At 39.0% G+C, this 18,561-nt stretch overlaps 1 protein-coding gene across 1 annotated transcript in view; it reads left to right on the top strand.

The window, feature by feature from the left end:
- Positions 1–18,561, top strand: part of SPATA16 (spermatogenesis associated 16) — a 249,682-nt gene that overhangs the window by 168,795 nt on the left and 62,326 nt on the right. The window contains exons 5-7 of the mRNA XM_058189000.1: positions 8,545–8,692; positions 10,385–10,531; positions 11,834–11,946. Of these exons, the coding sequence (XP_058044983.1) occupies positions 8,545–8,692; positions 10,385–10,531; positions 11,834–11,946 (408 nt within the window). The remainder of the gene's footprint in view (positions 1–8,544; positions 8,693–10,384; positions 10,532–11,833; positions 11,947–18,561) is intronic.

Below are 18,561 nucleotides of genomic sequence, written 5' to 3'. Positions count from 1 at the left end.
GATGTAATGTTGGTATTTGGTTAAATAGAATTTAATTGTTATAATTGATATATTTTGGATATAAGTTATAATTTTAATAATGTTATTTGACAGATGTAAGGTAAATTGAAGAAATATTAATATTAGCAATGTTATTTGATTTATGTAAGTGATATTAAAGATATGAGAAGATAGAATATTGTTTACTTTTGGAGATTGGATAAAAATTTAAGAATTTAAGCTGGAAATATGAATTGTATTTGGGACACTGTTTAAGGAAGAAAGGTATATTATAAAAGAATTTCTGATGAATACTGGAAGATGGAATATCATCTTGGTCTTGATCGATGAAGATTGGATATTAAAAACTATAAGATTCTGAAGATTTCAGGAGTGGAATGGATTGATATATATTTGGTGTTAATTGATGAAGATTGGATATTAAAAACTATGTATTTTATTGATGAACTGGAAATACTAATTTAATTGGAAGATTCTGAAGATTTTAGGAGTGGAATGGACTGATATATAATGGACTGGAAGAAGAATGTACTTTTTTGTTTCTGGAAGGAGTTAAGGTCTTAGAGAGAGGAGTGACTATGGATTATGACTTATGTTGTATTTTAATTTATGATTGTTAATCTTATACCCTGTACTTTGTTCTGGGAAGTCTCGGGGTGGAGGGGAGGGAGGAGAAGGGAGGAGAGGGGGGGAGATGAAGGATCAATGTAAAGGAATGATTGAAGTATGTAATTAAGAAATAGAAATAATTTGAAATGAAATCGGGGCTGCTCAGCTGCCATTTCAGAAGGGAATGGAAAGGGAGAGGAGAGTGAAGGAAAAAAGTAGGTAGGAAAGAGAGAGGTAGAAAAGGGGGAAAGGAGAGGAAGAAGAAAGGGGAAAGAGAGAGGGTTAGAAAGGGTGGAAGAGAAGAGTAGGGAAGGAGGAGAGGATGTAGAAAAGTGAAGGAGAGGAAGGATGAAGAAAGTAGAAGAAAGTAGAGAAGGGAGGAGGAAAGGTTTGTTAAGGAAGGAAGTGGTAGCTGGGCAGGTCCGAATAAGTAACAAATGAAAGTTAATGACTAATGTTGAATAAGAGACTGTATATTGAATAGGTTGTTGGAAAATGGAAATAAAACTTTTTTACTAAAAAAAAAAAAGAACGCTGCCTTGGGGAATGCTGCTATTGACAGGAACAGGATTTGATAGAGCACTGCCAATTTTGACCACTTCTTATCTGTTTGACAGGAAAGCTGTTATCTAATTGTGGAGAGGTCCTGGGATTCTGTAGGATTTTAGCTTTAGGAGAAGTTTATCATGTACCACTGAGTCAAAAGCTTTGCAGAAGTCAATGTAAATTGCATCTATTGCTTTGTCTTGATCAAGATTAGTAGTCCATATGTTTTTGCAGTGAAGAAGTTGTAAATTACATGATAATTTTTTTCTGAAACCAAATTGTTTATTAGAGAGTAGTTTGTTTGTTTCTAGGTGGAGGGTAATGGATTGGTTGATGATAGATTCCATTACTTTACAGGTGACGCAGCATAGAGAGATTGGTCTGTAATTTTCAACTAGGCTGGGGTCCCCTTTTTTGAAGACAGGGATGACCGTGGCAAGTGACCAAAGTTTAGGAAGGGAACTGGTCCTGAAAGCTTTTTCAAAGATTATGCTTAGGGGTTCTGCTATATTAGTGGAAAGCTTTTTTAAGAAGTATGCACATAGTCTATCAGGTCCAATAGATAGGGATGGTTTCAGTTTGCGAAGAGCTTTTTCAACATTATCTTCTGTGAAATCTATATGTGTTAAGTCGTTGTACTCATTGTTGGTACGATTGGGGAATGTCGGGTATGAGCCGTTACTGTTAACAAAGACTGATCCAAAGAATGTGTTAAAGAGGTTTGCTTAAACTGTTTCATCATTATATTCTTTGCTGTTAGATTCTTTTAGTGGTGGGATGGATCTCGAGTCATTAAGTTTGTTGTTCACAAAATTATAAAAAGCACGATTGGAATTTGTGCGCAGAAGGTCTTCTTCTTGCTTGGTGTGGTAATTGGTGCATTCAGTTTTTATTTGGTTGCATATATTTCTGTAGCGGTTTTTGAAATTAGCTACATAGCCCTTTTTGTTTCTTCTCCAGAGGGATTTTTTTTGGGATTGAAGCTTTTTTATTGATATGGATAATTTGTTTTTTCTGATTGTGGTTTGTGGTACGTAAAGTTTAATGACTCTATTGGCTTCAAGTAGGAAAACTCTATAGTCGCCTTCAGCAGTGATACAGGTTGAGAATAGATTTTGCCAGTCAAGAGATGAGAGGTCGGTGTTTATAAGGTCATAGTTGGCTTTTTTGAAATTGTAGTTTGGAATTCCATTATTATGACAATTTATGTAAGGGAGTATATTGAGACAAAAGTCTATCATGCTGTGGTCACTGTTGGAAAAGGGTTCTTTTATTTGTAGTCCATAAACTGAGTTTCTGTTGTTGCAGAAGATGAGGTCAAGGCAGTTGTTGAGTCTCGTATTGTTAGTTACTAATTGTTCAAGACCTAGATTTGTAACAGCGTTGTATAGGGTAATATGGATGGGTTCATTGGTACATTCGTTTGTTATCTATTAGGATGAGAAGAAAGGGACATCTGGTGAGCCCATAGGATGCTCACCCTTGAGCAAAACGTTGATGTCTAGCCTGTTAGTTGGTTCTTATCCTTATTATCCTTAAGCCGCAAGCTTAAAACACATTTATTTATCTGCGCAGGACTGGATTAGATTTTAAAATTTAAATTGGTTTTAAATGGGTTTTATTATGTATATTGTTATTTTTAATTATTCGGCCATTTCTAATAAGTTTTTTAACTGATGTTTTATTTTGTATTTATATGTATATTTTTTATTTGGCTGTGAACCGCCCTGAGTCCCTAGGGAGATAGGGCGGTATAAAAATACGAAAAATAAATAAATAAATAAATAAATTATTATTATTTTTATTATTATTTACATTTATATCCCGCCCTTCTCCGAAGACTCAGGGCGGCTTACAGTGTGTAAGGCAAAAGTCTCATTCTATTTGTATATTTACAAAGTCAACTTATTGCCCCCCCAACAATCTGGGTCCTCATTTTACCTACCTTATAAAGGATGGAAGGCTGAGTCAACCTTGGACCTGGTGGGACTAGAACCTGCAGTAATTGCAGGCAGCTGTGTTTTAATAACAGGCAGTCCTTATTAGCAGTCCTTCCTTAAGTAGACACTTCAGAAATCTTTCAGATACTGAATGATGGTCCTGTGGTTCGACTGTAGTTGCCTCACCAGGTCTAGTAAGGCTCAGAAGTCCTCTCAGAATTGACATATGATATTTCTTGTCTCGGTCATAAGAAAGCATTTCTCCTACTCCTACAAAGGCTGAGTGACCTGATAGCTGATTGCTTAGACGTTGTCAGTAAGAGGGCAGATCCAGAGCAGGCCCCTTGACATACAGCTTTCTTCAGCAGTACTTTGTTGCTTTTCTCCCAGCTGCCTGAGGTGAATGGCCGACTCAGTTTAACAGCACAGGTAATTCTGAAATCCCTTAAATGTATCCACAGATTTAATATATATCATTGCTGTTAGTCAATAAAGCCATGTTTCTCGATAGCTTGTATTACTGGACAGTTGGCAAAGCAGAGTTTTTGCTTTACAGTGACCTCTTAATGTATTTTATTTCTGGGCATGTAGCAAAAATTGTTTTTATCAGACTCAGCATTTAGTGATGCATTTAGGCGTAATGTAAACCAATGTATCTGTTTATTCTGAAAGAAAAGAGAAATTTTGAATTGCCTCAGCCTTTCCTTTCCAGGCAAGCAGTGTCTACCTTTCGAAACATTGCTTAGATTTGAACATGACTTTGTGAGCAATTTTGCATTACCCAGGAGTGACCTTGAGTGCCACAATACCAGCAGTCCATCTGTCAATAAATCTGAATGCAAAATTTTTCAGTTCCAAACAGATTTTTTTTTTCTTTGTGGAAAGTCTTTGTTATTCCTTCGTTGCCTTTGTCAATTTGTCCTCATGAAAGGCAATCTCTATGAAAAATAGCCCATCAAATGAGATCTATCTCATTTGAATTGTGACATATCATTAGGAAATAAAACCTATATCAAAAGTGAAAGACAAATATGTGTACATTCTAAGTTTGGATTCAGGCAAGGTATCCCAAGATAGATTGTTAACTGATATGAGCCATTTGGTGAGGAAGGGCTGAGCTGATACATAATGGCAGGACATGGTTGATATGATTTATTTATTATATAAATATATATAGTCAAGCATGTATAACAGATATAAGCTTAAGACACATCTATTTATTTGTGCGGGGCTGGCCTAGGGTTTAGTTTTTAAAAATTAGTTTTAAATGGGGTTTTGTATTATTTTAATCGATATTTTTAAATTTGGCCTAATGTAATAAGTTTTTTAAAATGTTGTTTTAACTTGTATTTATTCTTATGTTTTTTATGTTTTTATAAGGCTGTAAACCGCCCTGAGTCCTTCGGGAGATAGGGCGGTATAAAAATTTGAATAATAAATAAATGAATAAATAAAATAAATAAATATAAACATGATTATGAATACATGAAATGGATATGAATAAATGGGGACAGTAGGCACGTTGGTTCACTTTTGCACGCCCCTTAAAGGCCTCTTAGGAATGGGGTGAGGTCAACAGTAGACAGTCTAATATTAAACTTTTGGGGGTTTGGGAAAGAAATCACAAAGTCAGGTAGTGCATTCCAGACATTGACCACTCTGTTACTGAAGTCATATTTTCTGCAATCGAGTTTAGAGAGGTTTACCTTAAGTTTGTATCTATTGTGTGCTCGTGTATTGTTGTGGTTGAAGTTGAAGTAGTCATTGACAGGTAGGATATTGTAGCAGATAATTTTATGTACTATGCTTAGCTCAGACCAAAGGCGGCATAGTTCTAAGTTGTCTAAGCCCAAAACAGGATTTGTCAATCAAGAGATGAGAATTCGGAGTCTGTGAGATCATAGTTGGTTGTTTTAAAGTTATAATTGGGGATCCTGTCCTTATGATGATTTTTGTAAGGAGGTATATTGAGACAAAAATAAATCATGCTGTGGTCACTGTTGGAAAAGGGTTCTTTTATTTGTAGTCCATAAATTGAGTTTAAACTGTTGCAGAAGATGAGATCAAAGCAATTGTTAAGTCTAGTGTTGTTAGTTACTAGTTGATCCAGTCCCAGATTAGTAACAGCATTGTACAGGGTTGCATGTATTGGTTCAGCTGTATATTCATTTAGGGTCCAATTAATAAGAGGTAGATTGAGGTAACCAAAATTTGCTGAATAAGCCACAAATACTGGGTGGGTATATGGATTGGGTTTATAATTTATGGTAATTGTGAACCAGGCCCCTGTAGTTTAATAGATAAACTATGCTACAATTAAACTAATCCATAGTTTTATACAGAGTGGCCATCCACTGATGCTCTCCAGACCCAACTATCAATACTTAGAATCTACCCCATGTCAGTATTTGAGTAGAAACAATACTAATATTATTTGTTTGCTTATTTAATTATCTATTTTGCAAGAAAGCCTTTACATAGATAAGTTAAACTCCTCTAGGAATGTCATCAGTCTTGATTGAAAGATGTTGCACGCTTATGGCTTGCAACCCAACTGGTATCTCCGTATTTCCTGTTTTGCCCAATTTCAGACCACTTTTCCCAACATCATCCTAAATAACAGGATGAGGAGATTGAGAGTAAGAATGGTGTAGTGTTTAAAGATATCTGACTAGGAGAACTGAGTTCTGTTTCTACCGCAAACACAAAACTAGCTGGGTTACTTCAAGCTATTTACCTACCACTAGACTGGGCAGTTGAAAAAAAAGAAATCTATGAGAATATGCTGTTAAGCCTATCTTGTCCCAGGTGAAGCTCACCCAAACACACCCAGAGAGGTGGCTGCAAACATTACTGATAAGGAAAATGGGAGTACAAACACTTATACTTACACAGTACAGAAACAAATCCCCAATGTTCTGCAAGCTTGCTTTAAGAGAGTTCCAAATCCAAGAGTGATCAAGAAAAGTCTAAAAGTCCACCAAATGTTGGAAATGCAATCAGACAACATTATCATATGTGGTGGACATGTATGAAACCAATAAAATATTGGATGAAAATACATACATGGTATACATACATGGTTGGAAAAAAGAGATAAAGCAGCATATAGATTTAAAACCAGAAATATTTTGGTTAGGTATAATACCAGAAAGCTATGACAAAGGGACTATATATTTGATGCTACCTGTATTCACAGCAGCTAGAATTGTTATTTGTAATATTGGAAACTGTAATATTGGAAAAATGAGACCACCCCATCAGATGAAAATATAGTTCGGAAAATATTGGGTTGTGCAGAGATGGATAGAATGACATTGAAAATAATACAGAGTATTATTTAACGTGGAATAGGTTTTATCAATGGTTAGAGATAAGAGGTAGAAATTAGATGAAGAAAGAGCACTCTTATGTTCAGCTAAAATATGAATGTTGTTTATAAGTATGCTAATATAATAAATAGGATTATAAATCAGCTAATATAATTATAAATACGGTTAGAATTATTCTGTTGTATTATTACTATTACTATCGGTACACCATGTTTCCCCAATAATACGTCCTACTCAGAAAGTAAGTCCTAGCTTGATTTTTACATGTGCATCCAATATAAGCCCTACCTTAAAAATAAGCCCTAATTAAGACCCTGCCCATTCCAGAGTACACAGGTAAACATTAAGCTAGGGTGGGGATAGGATGGGTGGAGCTGCTGCCCTACTACTTACCTTCAGATAGTTGCAGCCAGGCCTCACACACCTCGGCCCATTTCTTCTGCAGCCAGCAAGGCTTTGCTGAAGGCCTCTGTAGTCGATAACAGAGCTCTGGATCAATCTGGAGCTCTGTTATTGGCTACAGAGGCCTTCAGCAAAGCCTTGCTCACTTCCAAGTGAGGTGAGTCAGTGGATGACATCCCTCTCCCCGAAAATAAGGCCTGGTGCCTTTTTTGGTGGCAAAAAAATATAAGACAAGGTCTTATTTTCAGGGAAACACGGTATATGTTAGTTTTTCTTTTGTTTTCTTTTGTAAAATGGTATGACCAGACAATACACTGTATTCAAAATACTTATATATAAATTAAAATACTTGATATAAAAAAAAGTCCAAATGTTCCAACATTATAAAAGAATTGTCAGCCAGTCAAGGTCCAGACTCAATGGAGAGAAGTGACCTTGCTGTATTTAAATAGAAGCAGCCTTGGTATTCTTCATTTGAAAGTGTGGTTTGGAAAAGGACCTTTTACTGGATATTAATTGGTTGAAGTTTTAAAAGAGAAAGGGAAATACGAATGATGAACCCAAGAGAATGATCTGGCAAATACTTTCTTATCAGATCTACAAAAGTTAAATGCTTAAAGAAATTTGTGCATTGGGATAAAGGATTGCAGAGAAACCAAATCTTACAGCAATATTTGATTGAATTAAAACTTAAAGACAGAAGTAAATGAAGAAAGCTGGTTTATGTGATCAAGGTTAAAATAAGACTTTTCCCCCCAATGTTCTAATAACTCTTTATGGACTTTTGCTGACACCAGGACAGATATTTTTAGAGATTTGCCTATAGATAAGGAGTGGGACTTGAGATGAAGAGCTATTTAACCTCACCGGGGTAGAAGAATTATTAAATCTGGTTTGTAATTGTTGTGAAGGTTAGAAATTATTTATATATTCCTTTTCTTTATTTGCATTCCTTTTTCTTCTTTCTTTCCATTCTCTTCTTTTTCTCTAAGTTTTGTTTCCATTAGTTTTTACTATTGTAATTAAAATCTTAGTAAGATTATATTATTAAGGAGAAAAAAGCAAAGCAAGTTACTGAATGAATAGGAGTCCCAAATTATGAATTACTGAAGTTGTTGTTCCAGTCTGATTTTCTCTGAGCCTTTTCCCTATGGGAGTGGGTGACTCCTATAAATTTAGGATGTGAATCACAAATTCTTTATTCCTTCATTTTATTCTGCATGTGCTACTTTATCTCTGGAGTGCCCATATTTAAAACAACATAAAAGTTCAATCAGTTTCCTTGGCTTTGAACAAAATCTTGAATGGTATGAATATGACCTTGAGAGAAGATAAAATTCATTTTCTTATTATCTTTCAGATAATTCACTAATGTCTATCTTCCTCCCACCAAAAGCATAGACCTGCTGCAGTGAGAAATGTTTACAAATGTTCTTTTCCTACATTAAAATTTATTCTCTCAGGGTGATATAGACAATGCATTCTGGAACTCATTTATTTTTTTCTAATTAATATTCAATCCTGAAATATGTTATCTTTGCATGACTGTGCAATTATTAAGGGGGAAAATATCATCCATGAAGGTAATTATTCTTCATTTTTTTCCTCATCTTTTTGTACTTTTTAAATAGTAGCTCAAGTTTAAAAAAAAATAGGCCGTATCATCTGTCTTTTCTCCCTTCCTTCTTTTTTCCTTTCTTTCTTTTTTTTTTTAGGCTATGATTGAAGAAGCTATCACAAGGGCAGAATATTTTTCAGTGATGTATACTCCCTTCGCCATAAAAATAAAGGTTGAAAACACAGACAAGCTAAAGGAAGTTTTTATCAAAAAGCATCCTGACTATGTGGAATACATATACACAGGTGACGACATGGCACAGTCCTTCCAAATTAAGCATACTACCATTGATGGATGGGTTTGCAGGAGACTGTCAAAAAAATAGTGGATTATTATCAGCTCTGGCCCAGATGACCTTTGACTTCACACAACCCCATCTTGTTTGCTGTGGGCAAGTGGTTTCCCCCTACTGTACCTCACTACAGATAGTCTTCGACCTACGACCACAATTAGGCCCCAAATTTATGTTATTAAGAAAGACAGTTGTTAAGTGTACAATCTTTCTTGCCACCATTGTTAAGTGAATCGCTGCAGTTGTTGAATTAGTAACACAGAGATTGACTGAATCCAGCTTTCCCATCGACTTTGCTTGTCAGAAGGTCACAAAAGGTGATCACATGACCCTGGGACACTTCAACCGTTCTAAATATGAACCAGTTGCCAAGCAGCTAAATTTTGATCACACGACTACGGGGATGCGAAACGACAGTAAAAAGTGTGAAAAACAATCGTAAGTCACTTTTTTCAGTGCAATTGTAACTTCAAATGGTCACTAAACTAGTGATTGTAGGTCGAAGACTACCTATAGTGGACAGGTACACAGCATTTCAAAAAGCATCTCGTGTGGGAAAAAAAGGAGGATTTTCCTAGGCTTCTTGACAAGGTATTCCCTTATAGGCCCCATAAAGCTAGTGAAACCTGCTAAGTGAATATGAGGACTGTTGAATATTCATAGAAGGAAGCAGGGCTGGGCTGCTGGGGGTTCTCAGGGGTTCAGGAGAACCTCTAGCTAAGATTCTGTGCAGTTCAAAGAACCCCCAAATCCCACTCCTGGCTGGCCCCGCCACCCTGTCCCTCCCAGGAGTCCCCATGCGGCCCGTTTTGGATGCAGGTAAGTGCAGAGTGTGTGCGGAGGCACGGGCAGGGCAAAAAACAGGGCTACCGGAAGTTCAGGAAGGCTGGAAATGGACCCTTTTCCAGCCTCCAGAGGGCCTCCAGAGCTTAGGGAGGCCATTTTCATCCTCCTGGAGACTCGAAGAAAGCCTCCAGAGCCTGGGGAGGGCAAAAATACTCCCCCTGCCCCACGGTGGTGCAGGAGGCCAACTAGGCTATGCCCACCATGGCCACGCCCACCAAACAACCAGGCAGAGAACCCCTTGCTAAAAATTTTGAAGCCCACCCCTGGAAGGAAAGTGACAAAGTGACAAAATTAGTGGACCAGAGGAATGCTGTTGATATAATTTACTTGGACTTCAGTAAAGCATTTGATAAAGTAGTCCATAACCTACTATTAGATAAAGTAGAAAAATGTGGGTTAGATAGCACCACTACCAGATGGATTCATAACTGGCTGACCAACCGCACTCAACGTGTAGTCCTCAATGGAACTACATCCACATGGAGGAAGGACATGTAGATTACATAATACTCATTCAATGACCAAGCAGCCATCTGAAGACACAGCGATAAAAAAGAAGCAGCTAAGGATTTTTCAGCCCAAGCAGAAAGAAGATTTCTTGCACTAAAAAATTAAATTCCTTACTCCTCCCTTTCAAGAAAAATAATTCAATTTACTACAATGCATACTTGTCTTCTGTGATGCTTACATGGGAGTCCGTTCTGATGTTTATGGAAGTTTGGTAAATTGGAATAACAAAGGTCAATGGCTGTCTCACCTTAGTAGATGTTCTTCCTTCCTTTTCTTTCTTTCTTTTCAGACCCTCATGGATTGCACAGTTTGCCACAAACAGCTGATTGGTCTTGTCCATCTCCTCAATCCTATTTGCTGACCCTGGGCCTGAAAAACAAAGAAGTTGGAAAATTTTTAGAAAAAATGTCTTGTAGAAAACTGCCAACGTTTTCAGGTGGTAAAATCTCTCTCTCCTTCCCTCTCCCTCTCCCTCACCTTCACCTCTCACCTCTCACTCTCTCTGATTTCTACTTTTTTTTTTATTTTGTCACAACAGTATACACAAACATCAACATAAAACAACAACACAACATATAAACATATATATAAGCAAAAGTATGCAACAACTATATTAATTTGATATAATGAAAGGGAACAATAGGACAGAACGGTAGGCACTTTTGTGCTCTCTCAGCAATTTTAAGATATGTGGATCCCAACTCCACGAATTCCATGCTGGGGAATTTTGGGAGCTGAAATCTACGCATCTTAAAGTTGTCAAGGTTGAGAAACACAGCCTTAAGGCTAAATCACCATCAGTTTCGTGTATTCTACCTTATGTGCATCTCCAAAGTTAGGAAAAACAATTTGGTGAAGAAGATTTGAGCAGGTCAGTTCTTACTGATACAGAGTTTTGCACAATTTTCTGAAGTAGCCAAACATGTACACACACAAACACACACACACAAACATACACACACATACACATTTTGAAGTTTACAAATGTTTTTAGTGGTTCCTTAACTATTCCTATCCCCATGATATAACCATGAAGATAAATGTATAGGCATATTTGAATAGGGTCATGTTTACTGCCGTAGTTGATTTGCAAACAGAATAATTGATGCGAATTACGCAACAGCCCGATTAAGATAAAGTGGAATCAAGGTGCTTACACCTCTTTCTCTCACCTTTATGAGCTAATTGATTAGAAGCCATTTTCCTTTGGTAGGAGCAAAAGTTGAGAGACCAATCAAATCACATTCCCAGAACTCAGGACGTTTCCACACAGCCCATTACCCAGGTCGTTACAACACAAAAGACTAATGGGCACACAACTAGGACCACACCCACACAGGACGCTACGAAACAGCTGACTAATCTGCAAACACACACTCCACCTACCAATCAAGATGCAACCACACAGCCAACCAACCTGCTTACAGCAACAAAGCCAACACTCCCCACCAGTATTTATAGAGAGACGGCAGCTCCGACCACGCTTTGCTCGCACAAACACAAAGCCGTAAGCACAGCCTGAAGACGACAAGTAGGATCTCATCGAAACATCACCAAGATACTCTCAACCTTACACAGGAAAAGACCCGAATATGCCAAGACCTACATAGATAGAGATAGAGATAGAGATAGAGAAAGAGAAAGAGAAAGAGAAAGAGAAAGAGATAGAGATAGAGATAGAGATAGAGATAGAGATAGAGATATATATTCAGTGTAACTTTTTTTGCCTCCTCACTAGAGCACAAAGCTCCTTTCAGTCCTATCACAAAAGATGAGGCCGAGAGACACCTGGAGACCATTGGAAAAAGGATCTTACCAATAATGGATTTTATTAGAGGCACCAAATTAACAGTGAGTAAGGTTATGCTTCCCTGAGACACTTGCCTAAGTCCACTGTTACTTACAGTCAAACATAATTATAATAATAATAACAGAGCTGGAAGGGTCCTTGGAGGTCTTCTAGTCCAACCCCCTGCCCAGGCAGGAAACCCTACACCACTTCAGACAAATGGTTATCCAACATCTTCTTAAAAATTTCCACTGTTGGAGCATTCACAACTTCTGCAGGCAAGTTGTTCCACTGATTAATTGTTCTGTCAGGAAATTTCTCCTTAGTTCTAAGTTGCTTCTCTCCTTGATTAGTTTCCACCCATTGCTTCTTGTTCTACCCTCAGGTGCTTTGGAGAATAGTTTGACTCCCTCTTCTTTGTGGCAGCCCCTGAGATATTGGAACACTGCTGTCATGTCTCCCCTAGTCCTTCTTTTCATTAAACTAGACATACCCAGTTCCAGCAACTGTTCTTTATATGTTTTAGCCTCTGGTCCCCTAATCATCTTTGTTGTTCTTCTCTGCACTCTTTCTAGAGTCTCAACATCTTTTTTACATCGTGGCGACCAAAACTGAATGTAGTATTCCAAGTGTGGCCTTACCAAGTCATTATAAAGTGGCACTAACACTTCATGTGATCTTGATTCTATCCCTCTGTTTATGCAGCCCAGAACTGTGTTGGCTTTTTTAGCAGCTGCTGCACACTGCTGGCTCACATCTAAATGGTTGTCCACTAGGACTCCAAGATCTTTCTGGGTAACATCTTATCCAGCTAATGAGGAAAAGAACTACTTAGCTTAAATCTGCAACTCAGCTATGTCAAAGTATCTAAAGACATAGCCCGTTTGGTAATAGTATCCTTTGAATTGAATTTCCATATTTCAGCTTAAATGAGTTAGTGAATTGGATTTTAAGAGCAAGTAGGCTTAAACGGAAGTAAATCTTTGGGCTTATAACTTAAAAGGAAGTACAGTTTCAGCCTGATGCCTTCCAAGTATATGATGAACTAGTTTATCCCTTCTTTACAGAAATCTCTTGTACCGCTTTTGCAACTTAGGGAGTTTTCAGATTTCAGAAAAGGCAATTATAACTGCAACTTTCATCCAAATCTGCTAGAAAAATATTTTTAAAGTTTAAAGAATTTTTTTTTTAGAGGAATAAGTAAGGCTATCCTATTTACTGAAACCTGTTCGCTGTTCTTCACTCAGAGGGGGCTGCTGTTTTCGTAATGTTCTGTCCAATCCCTTCAAAAGAATTGGGAGGGGGGTGAAAAAGCATGTGGCTGTTTGATGATTTCCCCAAGTTTCTGATGAAAAGAAACTTCTAATTTTTCAAAAGCAAGAAGACCACAAAGAAATTTAGATTGAGACCCTTTTTGAAGGCTTCAAAGTGAAGATTTGCTTTGGTTCACAATCACATTATCGTTTAAGACCGCATTCCTACACCTGCCTATGAGAAATTGAGAGGCATTTCTTAGCAGACCTGGGTACAATTGCACCGTAAATCTATTATGTCCTTATGTTCTAGCATCCCAGCCCACTGAATTAATTTATTAATGTTTGTACACACCCAGAAAATAGGTAAATACAGGAACCAAGTCACGTGGGTTGTTTGAGGCTGCCATTGTGCAAGAAATTCACTACATTTAAATAATAATAATAATAACTTTGACCATTTTACCTCATCAACATTTCATCAATGAGTCTTTGACCACGTGGTACTCTCCAGATGGGTTGAATAATTGATGTCATATTGACAACGTGACCTTTGGCTATGTCAGCTGCCCTCACAGCACAGCTAAAATAGCTTGGAGAAAGCTGGCCTAGTTTTGGAATAACTCTTTTGAATCCTTGTTAATTGATCGGAACCAACCAGTAGAAGGCCCGTACACCAAGGGAGAGAAAATAGCAATAGCAATAGCCGTGGTGGCACAGTTAGAATGCAGTACTGCAGGCTATTTCTGCTGGCTGCAGTTCAGCAGTCTGGCAGTTCGATTCTGAATGGCTCAAGGTTGACTCAACCTTCCATCCTTCCAAGGTCTGTAAAATGAGAATCCAGATTGTTGGGAGCAATATGCTGACTCTGTAAACCGCTTAGAGAGGGCTGTAAAGCACTATGCTATTTAGGCTTATATATTGCCCCATAGTGCTTTACAGTACTCTTTGGGCAGTTTACAATGTAGAATTATTATTTGCATATTTTCCCCAACAATCTGGGTCCTCATTTTACTGACCTCGGAAGGATGGAAGGCTGAGTCAACCTTGAGCCCGGTCAGGATCGAACTTCAGACTGTGGGCAGAGTTTGCATGCAATACAGGTAGCCCCAGTGGTGGGATTCAAATAATTTAACAACTGGTCCTCTGCCCTAATGATTTCTTCCAAACAACCAGTTCACCAAATTGTTCAGAAAGTTAACACCCGATTCTCCCGAAGTGGTGCGAACTGGCTGAATCCCACCACTGGGTAGCCCTCAACTTATCACCACAATTGAGCCCTAAATTTATGTTGCTAAGTGAGAAATTTTTTAAGTGAATTTTGCCCCATTTTATGACTTTCCCTGTCACATTAGTTAAGTGAATCCCTGCAGTTCTTAAATTAGTAACACGGTTGTTAAATAATTCTGGTTTCCCCATTGACTTTGCTTGTCAGAAGGTTGCAAAAGGAGATTACGTAACCCGGGGACACTGTAGCCATCACAAATATAAATAAGATGCCAAGCATCCAAATGTCAATTATATGACCATGAGGATGCTGCAGCAATCGTAAGTGTGAAAAGTGGTCATAAGTTACTTTTTCCAGTGCCTTTGTAACTTTGAACAGTCACTAAATGAACTATTGTAAAATCAAGGCCTATTTGCACTGCACTTTAACCACTGCGCCATCAGGGCTCATAGGAAGATCACTTGGAACAATTTTTTTTTTCCTGGATTATTCCCAGGTTGACCAAAAAAGCCTTCTGGTTTTGATTAACCCTGACTAGGTGGCTCAGTGGCTAAGAAACTGAGCTTGTCGATCAGAAAGGTCAGCAGTTCGGCAGTTCAAATCCAGCACAAGTACAGGTCTCCTGAGTGAGCTGGGGGTTGGACTAGATGACCCCCAAGGTCCCTTCCAACTCTATAACTGATGACTGCTTATTTTTGACTTTTAGATTTTTGAATGGCAGTGGGGGTGGGGCTGTTTCAGGGGTGAAATCCAGCAGGTTCTGACAGGTTCTGGAGAACCGGTAGTGGAAATTTCGAGTAGTTTGGAGAACCGGCAAATACCACCTCTGGTTGGCCCAGAGTGGGGTGGGAATGGAGATTCCCTCTGGGCCTCTGGTGGCTCAGCAGACTACGTCTGTCTGTTATTAACACAGCTGCTTGCAATTACTGCAAGTTAAAGTCCCACCAGGCCTAAGGTTGACTCAGCCTTCCATTCTTTTTAAGGTAGGTAAAATGAGGACCCAGATTGTTGGGGGCAATAAAAGTTGACTTTGTATATAATATACAAATGGATGAAGACTATTGCTTAACACTGTGTAAGCTGCCCTTCGGAGAAGGGCGGGATATAAATTCAAATAAAAAAAAATTTGCAATATCCTTCCCCCAGGAGTGGAGAATGAATGGGGATTTTGCAGTATCCTTCCCCTGCCATGGCCACCAAGCCACGCCCACAGAACCGGTAGTAAAAAAAAATTGGATTTCACCACTGGGTTGTTTGTTTTTGATTTTTTTTTTTTTTTTGTTCAACAGGACCTGGATGGAAATCCTTTTCCGTTTGCTGACTTCATTCCTTTTAAAAGCCTGTTTTCAAATGCCTTGTGCCAAACCTCTTCCTCAGCCCTCAGCCCATTTGTCAAGGCTTTTCCCTGTCTGCTAAATCATCCAGTTCAGTCTGCCTGAAGCCTTCATTTCAGCTTCCTCTTTACTTAACCTTTCTAGGACCGGGACAAGGTGCTTTTAGTTTCTCCTTGGCCACCTTCTTATTTTCTTTACTGCTTCTTAGCTGTCTCTTGAACTCCTCCATCACTCAGGTAATTTTCATCATGCGCTTCATATCCCCATGGGCTCTTATTGCTGCCAAAGGCAGTTATTTACACTCTTCTTTCAGCATTTTTTTCCCCGTTACCGCTGAAATACAACCCCTGACAGCATTCAACCTGCTATAATCCTCTCCTTTCCCCCACCCCCCACCCACCCCTCTTAAATATGAGAATGAGGCTTGAGGGTTATTTCTTCCACCATAGGCTTAGGGGAAATTGCCTTGTTTATTCAGCAGTAGCCAGATTAGCACTTCAATTTGATTTGATTTGATTTTAGCCCAAATGTAGGGGTGTGTGCAGGCAAGGGAAGCTAGAAGGCCCTCCATTCAGTAAATGTGCAGCAAAGATTTATTATAGCTTTCATCCTGATCTGCTCATTTACCACCGACAAGGCACTTGGGGCCCGGCCAATCCATAAGAAATATTGTATTCCCACTGCAGGCTGATATGATGTAGCCCTGACTTGTATCGCGCTCCTGGGATTCAAGGTAGACAAGATGATTCGCAGCTGCATCATCCGTCTCTTTAAATGCTAATAAAACTGAGGTTCGGGATACTGATTCATCTTGGAACTACAGTTAGGGAAAGGAACACCTCTCCTGTATCGTGTGCCCCAATGGGAATCTCCTATCAACCTGATTACAGCCACTCCCCATGTTGCCATGACAGTACAATTACGTTAGCAAACCTGTCAAAATAATAGAATAACACAGTTGGGAGGCACCTTGGAGGTCTTCTAGTCCAACTCCTTGCTCAAGCAGGAAATCCTATACCATTTACCGTGTGAGAGGGATTTTGAAGTCCTAGTGGACAATCACATAAATATGAACCAGCAGTGTGCTGCAGCTGCCCAAAAAAACCCAACACAGTTCTAGGCTGCATAAACAGAGGGATAGAATCAAGATCACGTGAAGTGTTCATACCACTTTATAAGGCCTTGGTAAGGCCACACTTGGAATACTGCATCCAGTTTTGGTCGCCCCAATGTAAAAAAGATGTGGAGACTCTAGAAAGAATGCAGAGAGGAACAACAAAGATGATTAAGGGACCAGAGGCTTAAACATATAAAGAACAGTTGCTGGAACTGGGTATGTCTAGTTTATTGAAAAGAAGGATTAGGGGAGACATGATAGCAGATTCCTCAGGGGCTGCCACAAAGAAGAAGGAGTCAACCTATTCTCCAAAGTACCTGGGGGCAGGACAAGAAGCAATGGGTGGAAACTAACCAAGGAGAGAAGCAACTTAGAACTAAGAGAATTCCTTAGAACTAAGGAGAAATTTCCTGACAGTTAGAACAAATAATCAGTGAAATAACTTGCCTCCAGAAGTTGTGAATGTTTCAACACTGGAGGTTTTTAAGAAGATATTGGATATCCATTCATCTGAAATAGTATAGGGTTTCCTGCCTGAGAGGGGGTTGGACTAGAAGACCTCCGAGATCCCTTCCAAATCTGTTTATCCTATCCTATCCTATCCTATCCTATCCTATCCTATCCTATCCTATCCTATCCTTTGAGACAAATGATTGTCCAATGTCTTTTTCAAAACCTCCAATGTTGGAGCATCCATGACTCCTGGAGGCATGTTGTTTCACTGATTAATTCAAGTGATCCCCAACCTTTCCAGCTTTGTGGACCAGCGGGGGATGAGTGAGAGGGAATGGTTACATGTGAATGGTGGGTGAGCAAGCATGTAGCTCCATTTCAATGAACAGTGGGCACATGCACTCGTCACTTGCACAAATGGAACTGTATGTGTGCATGTGTTCTTCTGCTGCTTCTGTGGCCTGCTTCCAAATGGATCATGGCCTGAATGTGGGGGACCCCTGGATTAATTGTTCTAACTGTCAGAAAATTTTTCCTTAGTTCAAGATTGGATGTTTCCTTGATAAGTTTCCATCCATTGCTTCTTGTTCTGCCTTCATGTACTTTGGAGAATAAGTTGACTCCATTTTCTTTGTGGAAGCCCCTCAAATATTGGTACACTGCTATCATGTCCTTCATTGGAACACTGCTATCATAGTCCTTCCTTTCACTAGACTAGACATACCCAGTTCTTGCAACCATTCTTCATGTGGTTTAGACTTCGATCCAGGGGTGAAATGCTCCCGGTTTGGACCAGATCGCCCGATCCGGTAGCGATGGCAGTGGGTGGTTTGGAGAATCAGTAGCAAAAGTCCCTGCCCCACCCCACCCCAGCTGAACTGCGCGATCATCAGAGGTTGTTTTTTTGTTTTTTTTTACTTTTAAAAGCATTATTTCTTCAGCCGAAAAAATGCTTTTAAAAGTAAAAAAAAAAAAGCTCCGATGATCATGCGGCTCAGCTTGGATCGTCAGAACCTTTTAAAAGCATTTTTTCTTCAGCCGAAGAGGTTGTAAAAAAAATGCTTTTAAGAGGTTCTGACAATCAGGCAACTCAGCTGGGATCGTCAGAACCCTTTAAAAGCACTTTTTCCTCTGGCGATCCCAGCTGAGTTGTTTGATCATCACAGGCTTTTAAAAGCATTTTTTACAACCTCTTCTGCCAAAGAGGTTGTAGAAAAAATGCTTTTAAAAGTAAAAAAAAAAAGTTGGCCACGCCCACCCAGTCACATTATCCACCACCACCAAGCCACGCC

The sequence above is a fragment of the Ahaetulla prasina genome, chromosome 6 (assembly GCF_028640845.1).
Source record: "Ahaetulla prasina isolate Xishuangbanna chromosome 6, ASM2864084v1, whole genome shotgun sequence".
Classification (NCBI taxonomy): Eukaryota; Metazoa; Chordata; class Lepidosauria; order Squamata; family Colubridae; genus Ahaetulla; species Ahaetulla prasina.
The sequence above is the reverse complement of the archived record's forward strand: the minus strand, read 5'-3'. Positions and strand labels throughout refer to the sequence as shown.